This window comes from Castor canadensis, chromosome 8, assembly GCF_047511655.1.
Source record: "Castor canadensis chromosome 8, mCasCan1.hap1v2, whole genome shotgun sequence".
NCBI lineage: Eukaryota > Metazoa > Chordata > Mammalia > Rodentia > Castoridae > Castor > Castor canadensis.
The window spans coordinates 80817868-80829879 of record NC_133393.1 but is presented as its reverse complement, the minus strand read 5'-3'; the positions used below and the strand labels follow the sequence as shown (position 1 = coordinate 80829879).

The window sequence follows — 12012 nt, the reverse complement described above, 5'->3', positions numbered from 1 at the left end:
GTAACTTACTATAACTTTTATATTACTTAAAATGCTTAGCTTAATATTTTATCTACTTATCACTTTTAAAAATGCTTTTCCAAATTCTACATGGATGCAAGTTGTATCTACATTTAAGCTAAAAATAGCATTTCATTGAAATTTAGTTTAATTAGATTATACCAGATATCCTATTCTATTATTTGGACAACTTTCTGAAATGTTTGAAAGTCCCTGAAACTACTTATAGAAAATGCTTGAATTGGACTTTACTTCTTCACACGAATGGCTTCTGCTCTCTAGTGACAGGGAATGTCCTGGTTGCATTGATCTTTGTATCTACATTTTAAAATCTCACCATGTTTCTGAACAGAGTAGAATTGTGACTACTGCTGCAGTCTCTAAATCAGAAATTTGGAATTATATTTGTAGGGATGGAAGGAAGACTATTACCAATAGAGCCATCTTAGCAAATCTGGATTTGCAATAACTAGGAGTCTGTGGAACAGTGGTCATGCCATTACCATAGAAGAGAATTTTAGTGCTAGAAAAGAGCCTGAGCTCTGTGTTAGTGTTGGCACCCTGTACCATCTTATATACACATGTATCTGCACCTATCAACATACGTATGTACTTCTTAGAACGTTCCTGAATTCCAGACTGTTGTTTTGAAATAGGTACACTGCTGGTTGGAATGCAAGCTAGTGCAACCACTCTGGAAAAAATGTTGGAGGCTTCTTAAAAATCTAAACATAGATCTGCCATATGATCCAGCAATCCCACTGCTGGGAATAAACCCAAAGGAATGCAACATAGGTTACTCCAAAGGCACCTGCACACCCATGTTTATTGCAGCACTGTTCACAATAGCCAAGTTATGGAAACAGCCAAGATGCCCCACTATTGATGAATGGATCAAGAAAATGTGGTATTTATACACAATGGAATTTCACTCAGCCATGAAGAAGAGTGAAATTCTATCATTCGCTAGTAAATGGATAGAACTGGAGAACATCATTCTGAGCGAGGTTAGCCAGGCTCAGAAGACCAAAAATCATATGTTCTCCCTCATATGTGGACTTTAGATCTAGGGCAAATACATCAGTGTGGTTGTACTTGGGTCACAAGATAAAGGGAGAGCACATACAGGAGGAATAGGGAAAGGTAGAAAACCCAAAACATGAAAGTGTTTGATGTCCCCACTGTAGAGGAACTATTACAGAAACCCTAAAGTGACAGAGGTCAATATTAGAATGGAATCAGGAACTAGTGAAAAGGTCAATTAGAGATGAATCAACTTGGGTTGTAACACATTTGTGCATGGAAGCAATGCTAGGAATCTCTCTGTATAGCTATGCTTATCTCAGCTAGCAAAAATGCTTTGTCTTTCTTATTATTGCTTATGTCTTCTATTCAACAAAAGTAGAGATAAGGGCAGAACAGGTTTTGCCTGGAAGGAAGGGGAGGTAGGGGTGAGACGATGGGGATGGGGGGCAGCGGGGAGAAATGACCCAAGCATTGTATGCACATATGAATAATAAAACAATAATAATAATAAAAAAAATGTGTCTATTAGAATTTGGATCTTTCTTTGTTTAGCTTAAAGGACTCTGTTTTATAACTTTCACACCTTGCATAATGATTATCTGCATTATCATCCCCTTATGGTGCCTTAAGGGTATTTGTAGTATTTTAAGTCATACTGCTAAAACAACAGGGAATGTGTTTCTTTTGTTAGATGTACAGCATCTTTTTCCTTCTGAAACCAAAAAATATTTTTGTGGCTTTAAATTTTTTAGCTGAAATCATGACATCTGGATTATTATTTGTAGTCATTATCTTTGGAGAAATGAGTGTAGTAATTAGCCATTTGTAATCCTCATTATAGTTAAGTTGTTTTCTCTATAGAGTATTGGGAATATATGTTTACCTTTGATGCAAGAGTCTTCACAATTGTGCATTTTTAGGGGAAAAGAGCCTTTTTAAAAAGTTTGAGGTGTGTTTTTTACCTTGTGGCTTTACTTAGAAATGCATCTGTTCTTAGATAGGATTATAGGGTAACTCTGAAGTTGGGAATGTGAGTCTATGTTCTCTATGGTAGGTATATATTTCCAAGTTACATGTAAATTGAATGTTTATAAATTTAACTGTGAATTTCCACAGCTCCCATTTTAAAATGATCAATACTATAGTCCTAACAGACTTGCTTGAAACCACCAACCATCTACCTATCTCTGTCTTAAATTACTGCCAGTCTCACTGGGGCTTCTGCCACTCTTTCCAAACAATGCTACCACCAGAGCCAAAGGCATCACTGCAGATGAACATGATAAACTTGTATTTGTGGCTACACAGCTGAAAGCTCAGTAAAGGCACTGAAATGTGTATTTATGCCCATGCTGACCTGACCTTGCAGTGTCAGCAGCCTAGAGATGCTTTTGACCTTGGTTCTGGTAGTCTATTTGGTATAAGAGGCACTGGCAGTGGTCATATCATATTTTCTGTTAAAGTAACATTGGCTGGTAGAGTGAGGTTCCTGTACTATACTTTTAGCAACCTCCAAGCTCTATAAAACCAGGGATCATGTCCTCTTCTTTATCTCTGTGTCTCTAGTCAACCAAGCAAGGGGTAGATACTAAACATTTAATTATAAGCAAATGAAAAAAAGATGCCCTCCCTGAAGCAATGTTCTGTCTTGGTTGGGCAGTAGCTCATCAGAAGATGATCCAGGAATTAGAAACAATTTTCAGTGCACAGGTGGCCCCAGTCCAGAGCGGATTGTTTCTCTAAAGGAATGCAAGGCGAAGGCATTGGCCATGGAAGGCATTCCTTCTGTGGTGCTACACTCTCTAAGGACTTAGAATTCATATTCTTATGGATTAGAAAACAGATAGCGTGCAACAATAAATCATAAACTGAGCCCAGGCAGAGCCCATCCAAAGTACCTCACAGACTTGAGTTCACCAGCCTCAGAGAACTGAGGGTCAGCTTACAATGAATGACCTCTTGTATGACTGCTTATTCAATTCCAGATGAATCTGGATTCCTCTAGTGCTAAATGTTAAAAAAAAAAACACATTAAAAACTGGAAGTATGTAATACTATAGGGAGAAAATATTAAGTAAAACTACCAGAAGAGAATGAGCAGCACTTACATGTTTTTATGGAATGTTGTGGTCATATAAAGTGTGGTTTATGGCCCAGAATGAAGTGAATTTCTTGCCAAGTCATCCACAACAGTACTATCCAAACTAATACATATTTTAATCACTTGGGGATTCTGAGAGTTTCTGTTTCTGGATGCTGATGGCCCATAGACCAATCTCATCAGCACGGTTTCAGATACTAGTTTTCAAGCTTTGCTTCATATTAGAATCATTAATATACTGGAAAACCTTGAAAGATGCTGAGACCTGTCTTACAGCCCTAGAGAAACTGATTTAATTGATAAGGGATGTAGTCTGAGCATGATAATTTGTAAAAGTTCTCCAAGACTTTCCATTGTGTAGCTAAATTGAAGAATTGCTGCTCTAGTATTGATTTCAATATGCTTTAAAGAAGAAATGTTCACTTTAGGCATATAATCCTATGTTTTTACTTTCAGGTTGCAGCAATCTACAAGGACTCAAGTATTGGAAATCTTATAAACATAGTTATTGTAAAATTAATTATAATTCATAATGAACAGGTAAGAAGCAGTTCTACAAGTCATTTTTTTATAGTAGGCCTTTAGTGGGATTATATGTAGATCACAAAAGTCTTTTAGAAATATTTTTAAAACTTTCAAAAACTTAATTTAAAAAGGAATGATATTACCTTTTTATGTTGTGATGGAATTAAAATGGAATAATAGCAGTGTTTAACTGAACCAAGGAAGTAACAAAAATGAGTTAAATGATTTAAGAATCTAAAGTTCAAAGCATCCAAATATTCACTTTTGAAATCACAATGTTGAGGGACATATGATATGTTAGTTTTAGTTTTTTGATCCTAAATATTTGATGGTTACATTGACATCTAATTAAATTCAGTTTTGAACACCATGTGTTATTTTTAATTTTTTTCCAGTCTAAGGAAGTAAATTAATTTTTACCATTTTTATTAGTGTTTAATAGTTATACAGAGGGATTCGTTGTGATATTTCCATATATACACCCTGGCTTGGTTCACCCCCTCCATTATTCTCCTTTCCCTTTCTTAAAATTATTTCTAATTAAATATGTAAAGGAGAGCTAATGCCATTCCTTCATTTGCCTGTGAAAGTGTTACTTGGTAAATCGTATGGATGCGCATAAGTTTGGGAGGATAAGAGGACATACATAAATGTTTTGCTGTCATATTGAGCTCCTCCTTATTTTGTGCAGGAAGGACCAGTCATCAGTTTTAATGCAGCTACCACATTACGCAACTTCTGTCTATGGCAACAAACCCAGAACGTGCTTGATGACGTACATCCTGCCCACCATGATACTGCCGTTCTCATCACCAGGTAGTTTTAGAAATGATCCTTTCAACTGCAAGTTTTACTCTTTCTTTCCTGCATGATGACTGATATTTCCTATTACTTGAATTCTTTATCCATAATATGTAAAAGTGTTTATGAAAACTGTATTGAATGAAAGCTTTTGTCTATCCTTTCAGACCAAATTCTAGGTAGTTCCTTAGGAAATTAGCAATGCAGATTTTTAAAGTAATGGTTTAATCTAAGCAGAATAATTTCATTATCATGTTAGTGATAGAATGAGAAAATTAGGAATACTTCTGGAAATTAATGTAGTTATGCAACTGAGAGCAGGTTTTAATCATTTTCCTCTTCATGTTTCATTTGGTTGGGGGAAAAAGTGGCTGAATTTATTTGATTGTCCACCTTTTGAACTTCCTGCACTTCTCTCTCTCTACCTATCTGTCTGTCTATCTATGTATTTTGATGTGCAGTGCATTTCACGTTACAAGCCTGCCTTTACTAGGGTTGTTCTCAATCCTACTTATATGAAAACAGCTTCTGCTATTATAAAATCATTTCCATTTTACAGACACTTCTGTGTAGTGCTAATGGTTTCAGCAACACCCATACTGCCAGAATCTATAGTTTCTAGGTTTTTATTGAGTTGATTGGCTTACCTTTGTTTGGAATCAACCTCAAGGAAATGTCAGCTTTCTAGAACCTTGAAATGAAAACCCTAAGCCCATGCAGAATAGCTGACATGTAGCCCATCTACTTCTTTCCTTTTAAACTAGAGCAGAATTGGCTTAAGTTCTACATATTACTCTATCATAGTTCATGGTCCCATCCTAGGTGCTTGTTAGAGATCAAGCCACAAAGACTGGCCACAACAGATGTAAGAGGGCCATCAAATTGAGTGGTGAGGCACTAAGCAGAGTAAAAAAAACTATGCAATTTGATAAAGTGTGAAAACATCAGTATTTTATGTAACAAATGAAGCTCTTGATGACATTGATTGAGAAGAGGGTAAACTGTTCTATACTGTAAAAAAGCATAGAGTTTAAAAATATACTAAAAATGTTTTTTGATGAACTCGGTTAAAGTTTTAACTGTTTAACAATGCTGACTTCTATGGAGTGTCTATCGTTGATATGTGTCAGTGGTGTTATTTTAAGTTTAAATTTTTTGAGAACTTAATAAGAACTGGAAATTAGTTAGTCATGCTCATAGTTAAATGTTTTTATTTTTATTTTGGCTCATTGCAAACATGCTTTCTGAAAATATTTCAAAATCTTTTATTTTAAGGGAAGACATTTGTGGAGCTAGAGAGAAATGTGATACATTAGGTAAGTTATTTTGTTAATTAAATTTAGCTTTTATAATTGTTGAATTATTTAAAGTATTTAGGTTATTTTCCTTTTATTTGACATTTTGATCATTTTGATTATTTGTTTTGATAAACAAGTATATTTCTCACTGTTATTTGATTCTGCTTCTGTAAATTTTATAGAAAAACAAGAACTAATGTTTATTTGCCAATTGGTAAATATCAAGTGATGGGCAAAGATTGACATATTTAACTTAGATTGTTTTGCTATGTAATATTTGATCCATGTGATACAACACACAATAAACTATATGCCAATTTAAAACAAAGTAATAAGAAGAATGGTTATGATGCAAACTTGGTCATACTATTGCATGACCTGTGTTCAGTCCTTATCCCACTTCTCTGCTGTTCCCCAAGAGGTAATCAGTACCATGAATTTAGTACTTATCACTTACTCTTGAAAAGCAGTAGTGTTGCATATACATGTGTTTCTACATAAGAAATTATTTGATTTCACTTTTTTTCGTACTTTGTAGTTGCGGTTTATACATTTTTACATTTGTATAATATTTCATCCACAGGAATATATCTATGTCTTGTTAGTGGAATTGGGCTAATTGCAGCTTTTTAAAATCATGAACCTTGCTATAAAGAGCTGGGATGAATTTCTACAATTAAAATTGCTATGCTATTATGTGTGCTAATATATTTCCCCAATTGGAGATGCTCTAAATTCTGAAACTTTTGAGTGCTCACATGAAATTCAAAAACATTTTGAAGCAACTTAGTTTGGATTTTTGGTAAAGTCTTGCAAAACCTGAAAAACTCTAAAATCTGAAACACTAGTTCTAAGCACTTGTTTGTCTACACGTGATATTCAATTGTATTCAACTTTGTAAGACATACCAAATTATTTTCTAAAGTGGTCAACTAATTTACATCTTGCACTCCTTATCAATAGAGTAAGCATTCCTTTTTACTGTACCTTGTTGACACAGGTGTCCTCAGATGTCTCATTTTCACCAATCGAAAAGTAGTATATTTCATGAGAGACATAGTTTTTATTTCCCTGATTGCTAACAAGGTTGAACATAATTTCATATACTTACATGTTTTGGTATTACCTTTTCTGTAAGAAATGTGAAGAATGAAATAAATGAAAGAAACATTGCACATTTTTTTTTCTGGAATGCGATTTGTTTTTTCTTACTGCTTTTCAGATATTCTTTGTGACTTCTTGATTACAAACCCTTTGTGGTTTATAGGTAGTATAAATATCTTTTAACAATTTATTGCTTGAATTTTGTTCATTTTTGTGTAAAAATATGCACAAACTTCTTTTATGCTTAACATTTTTGTATCTTATTTTAAGAAGCCCTTTTTGAACTCAGAGTGTAAATATATCATCCTGTTTTCTTATAAATATTTTAAGTCTTTTCCTTTCATATTTAAATCTCTGATTCATGCAGGTACATTTTTATATGTTATCAGAAAGGGATATAGTTTTATTGGCATCATTTCTATTCCTAAACCATGCAATGAAAGATTTCCCTCCTTTCCTTAGAATTGGTAATGTTTTGCATCAAATTTCTGTGTTCATTAAAGTCTACATATCGTCTTCATGGACATACTTTTTATCTAATTCATGCACCAATTTCATACTATATTCACTTTTATTATTTTATAGTAAGTCTAAATAATTGATATGGTTTATACCTCTACCTTATTTTCTTTAGCTATTCTTGAACCTCTGCCCATCTACAAAAATTTAGAACTAGCATATCAAACCCTAAAAAAGTATTTATCTACTCATTTAAATAGGACTGTTTAAATATTTTTAACTAATATGTAATATTTTCTGCAAATTTATATATTTAAAATAGATCTGATAATCAAGTACATACCTCAACTTTTTCTTGTTGGATATTTGCTAGAAATAATTTTTCCTCCAATTTTCCATGCCTTTATTCACTACATTTTTTTTTCTTGGAAATAACAAATAATTGGGTTGTTAAAATATCAAACACAATAATGCTTGTTATTTAAATGGGAAAGCTAGTCAATTTATACTTATTGTAATTATTGAATTTCATATTCTCCTAGAATTTTCATATGAAGTTAATTTTATATTTTGTTTTTGAAAATTCCCACATCTGAAATATTTAAGATCCAAATGTGTGATTTTTGCTCATTTTCTCTGGCTTTGTTAGTAGATGTTATAAGTTAACCACTTAATAAGAACTTTAAATATATTTCTTATACTGTCTATGTTCTGTTAGTACATCTTTATACTTAAAGTAGCACTGAGTATTTGTAGTTTCTGAATGTTTTTAAGTGTTCACTGCTAGATATTTGACTGGTCTCCTAGTCCCATGTACATTTTTGCAATTTTTAGCCACTCATGTGCACATAAATTATAGTGGCATTTGGAAATACAGACTGACAATGAGAATATTATTATCATCAAGCATTATTATTGTAAAGTCAAGAGTAATGATGATAACGATCACTAAGCTGACTGCTTCTTACATGTCATATACCACCATGTTAAGGTTTTATGTGATTTGATTTAATTTGATCTTCACAATAAGTCATTAAGGAAGTACAAGTGTTATTCCAGTTTTATAAATAAGAATAAACCATTTGCCCAAGGCTATATACACCTTATAGTAACATAAGTATTATTATCTTATTTTCTCATCTAAAATATGTCAAAAAATAATCCAAGAGTTAATAATGGTAAACACAAAATGTTGGTAATAATTACAAGGATTCCTATTATGTCTTTTGCATGTATTGCTGCCTCAGTCTCTGGGCGTATTTTGCCAAATATGCTGAAAAAATGTTTTCACTCTTCCAGATGGTTAGATTGGGTAACACAGTGCAGTGTCTTGTATTTAGAAACACAGGGCCCTGTATCAAACTGCAGCCTATGCTGTCTTCTATCTCAGACACCTTTCAGAGAACATAGAGTCAGCTTGAGTGAATCTAGATACAAACCATCAACTATTTGCTTGGCACTGTAATGCTAACCATTTACTTCCAATTTTGTTAGTGTTTGTGAGCTTTAGAGGAATATTTGAGCCTGGTCCCTAATCATATGCAATTCACATTCTCACAAATCCATTATGTGACTAAACCCATTAAGCTGAGAATGTGTATATTTTTTGCATGAAGTGTAAAGTTTGAGAGATAAAGGAATGGGTATTGATTCCAAGTATCCTCAGCTCTGAAAATGAGCATATTGGAACCAAGTCACTCGGCAGAGTGCAGACATGGGAGCCTTGGAATGTACATGAAAGAAATGGGCTCACCTTTAACTTAGTCCAGAGGAGAGATGCAGAATAAAATGAGAATACCTAAAACATTGTATATGCAAGCATGGATTTTGGAATCTTATGGAAAATAAGATTTCCTTCATATTCTCTACTAAAGAATTTTAAAGAAAAATTCTTTCCTTCTTACTTTTTTTCTTTTGTCTTTTTTGCTTGCTTATTCTTTAATTCTAACCAAGAAAATGTTTTAGGGAGGACTTTGCCCAAGCAAGGACTTTTGGTAAGAGATTCAAAAAGAGGGAAAATCTTTCTTCTTTGGCTAATGAACTTTTTGTCTTTGACTTTTTTCCCCAGCAATATTTAGATTCCTTAGTTTACTTTCAATTCTTTTAATGCTCAAAAGTAACTATTCTGGATATTAGGAAATGTAACTTAATGGTAGGATGATGTTAGTGTTTTTAATTTTTGTAAGTAAAAGACTACTTAGGAAGACTGAAAATATAGTAACACGAGTCTTTTTATTCTGAACTGAAACACTTCTAAATGCAAAACTTTCACAGTAAGAAACTGATACGTATGAAATTTCATCTCTTCTGTGAAATGAATCATCATAGGAGGGCAGATAAATTTGTAACAAAATATTGAAAGATAATATTTGCACAATGTTAAAGTAAAAATATAATTTTAATGATGACAGAATATAGATTACTGTAATGAACATTTATTTTGAACTTCTTAGACTGTATTATTTTTGGAGGACTTCTGTATATTGCTGTCTTTGATGTCCAGCCAGGTCATACTACCTTCATCTTCCAACAGGATGTTTAAGCTACATATTATATAGGAGTGAATAGATCCTATTTCCTGTTGCTAAAATAGTTACAAGATTGAGTGCTTTGCATAATTGTTATGTCATAATCGTGCTTTATTTTATTAACATATATTAAATGTTGGGTACCATTTTAAGCACTTAACATATTTTACTATTTTAATTTTCATCTGATTGATAGTTAAATATTTGTATGTTGCTTCAAACTTTAAAAATTAAAGGAACTTCATAGATCTGTAGAGCTCTGTGCTGTTGCATTTTCTTATTAACTTTTCCTGTTACTAATTAATACATTCATTGCCTTTTTTACTATTCACAGCAGGCCAACTATATTTTTTTCCTTTTCCTTTATGTTAAAAAGATTATTTGCTCAACCCGTATCTTTTGGATTATTTCCTTGAGTGAAAGAGTCTGAGAATTTGCAAACAATATTTCAACTGCAGACTCACTCATCCATTCACTTTCACCTAAAAAGTAGTAACACCCAATTCTGCATTCATTTACATGTAGTAATGCCATTAGTTAAATGCTTAAAGATTTAATTCTTATGTTATGATTTGGACAGTATGATTTTGATGAAATACAAATGTGAAATTTTTTCAGGCTTAGCAGAATTAGGCACAATGTGTGATCCTTTGCGGAGCTGCTCGATTAGTGAAGAAAACGGACTCAGTGCTGCTTTTACTATAGCCCATGAGCTTGGGCATGTGTAAGTACCCTCTGCCACTCAGCAATGTGGCTTCTGTTTATCATTGTACAGAATGCCCAAGATTCTATCTTCAGTTGAGAAATTAGCACCTTTATTTCTTCATAAAATATTACTAGTGTAATTTTCATCCCTGAAATGCTAACTCTGGCTCTTTTGTGATCTATGTTAGGTCAGACAGGCTGCACAGATCAACAGACTAAGCAAAGAACTAGAACTTGGGAATTCTTTTATTTCAGTTACTGTATTGGATTACAGGAGAAGCACTTCTGGCCTCTATTCCTTGTTATCCTATACATGACCAGGTACTTTCCTCTACTATCTTATGGGAGGGCCTTCAGGAGTTCCCAGTTCTGGGGAACTTCCCAAGATATTCGTAATACCAACTCATTTCTTGCTCTTATAGCTCAGAGCCCCAGCAGAAGATGTGGCCCATGGAAATTTCTTATTTACTTAAAAAGCTTTTTTAAAGCCCTCCCTTAACTTCATAGTTTCTCATAAAAATTTGGAGTTCTTATTATCTTTTCCTGCTTTGCCAAAATTCTGCTGGAATTCTATGCTCTAAGAATGGAGGACATTATTTCCCATCACATTCTGTCATGAAAAGTCAGAAAGCCCTACAAACTCATCCTCTGAAAGATTATGCCAGATATACCCTCAAAGTGAATCCTGAGGTTTCTTGGTTATTTACTAATGAGAAATTGAGGCTATAGTTGCCTCTTTTAGTTTGACCATATTTCTTTGCCTGGTCATGCCTTGAGATGTCATTAGAGCATTCATATAGAATCATTTGAAACAACCATTACCTCTTCAGTTCACTGTAGCATAGTTGTATCTCAAGATCATCAGCAAGTTGCAGATTCACTTTTGTTTTTTGAAGTAGGTTGAAGGAGGTAGAATAAAGAGAGGACCCGAAGACTATTGGAATTCTGCAATAATATCTGGGAAGACCCTCTGTTGGTTTTCAAAGCTGCTGTCTAGCAGAAGAACATTCTTGCAAAAAAAACTATCTCAGCTAGACATTTTTTCCTTAGAAACTCTTGGTATCTCTAGAATATGGTTAAATAGTTTAATTGAAACAGCAGCTTAAATACAAATTTTAGCAGATAAAAACCTGAATTCCATGATTTCAGCATTCCTTCTAAACTTGAGTTTCTACTTCAATCCACAAAAGATAGTCTAGGATCTGTTGCTGACCTGTCAATTATTTATTTGTTCTCATTATGAGATTTTTTTGCCCTTTGGGAATGGTTTTATTATCCCAGTTCTATTGATTGTCATTTATTAATTATAAACCAGAAGCATAATTTAGGTTATTCAATATAAAATAGACAGAATTAATTGTTGAGACTTAGATGGCAAACTTGCAGACTGTATAACTGATCAAAGATATAATCTAGTGTTTCTTAGAAATTGTGTACTTCTAAACAGGAAATTATAGTAACTTAG

At 33.3% G+C, this 12012-nt stretch overlaps 1 protein-coding gene across 8 annotated transcripts in view; it reads left to right on the top strand.

The window, feature by feature from the left end:
* Nucleotides 1–12012, top strand: part of Adamts20 (ADAM metallopeptidase with thrombospondin type 1 motif 20) — a 178639-nt gene that overhangs the window by 45526 nt on the left and 121101 nt on the right. For 7 of the 8 annotated variants that reach the window (XR_012450819.1, XR_012450818.1, XR_002211579.2 and 4 more), the window contains exons 5-8: nt 3584–3667; nt 4344–4468; nt 5729–5769; nt 10461–10566. Coding sequence is in view for 4 of the 8 variants with exons in the window: in XM_020153099.2 (XP_020008688.2) it covers nt 3584–3667; nt 4344–4468; nt 5729–5769; nt 10461–10566 (356 nt within the window). In the remaining 4 variants the exon portion in view is untranslated. Of the gene's footprint in view, nt 1–3583; nt 3668–4343; nt 4469–5726; nt 5770–10460; nt 10567–10735; nt 10869–12012 lie in introns of those variants that run through there. The other variant, XM_074083175.1, reaches the window with a different exon arrangement.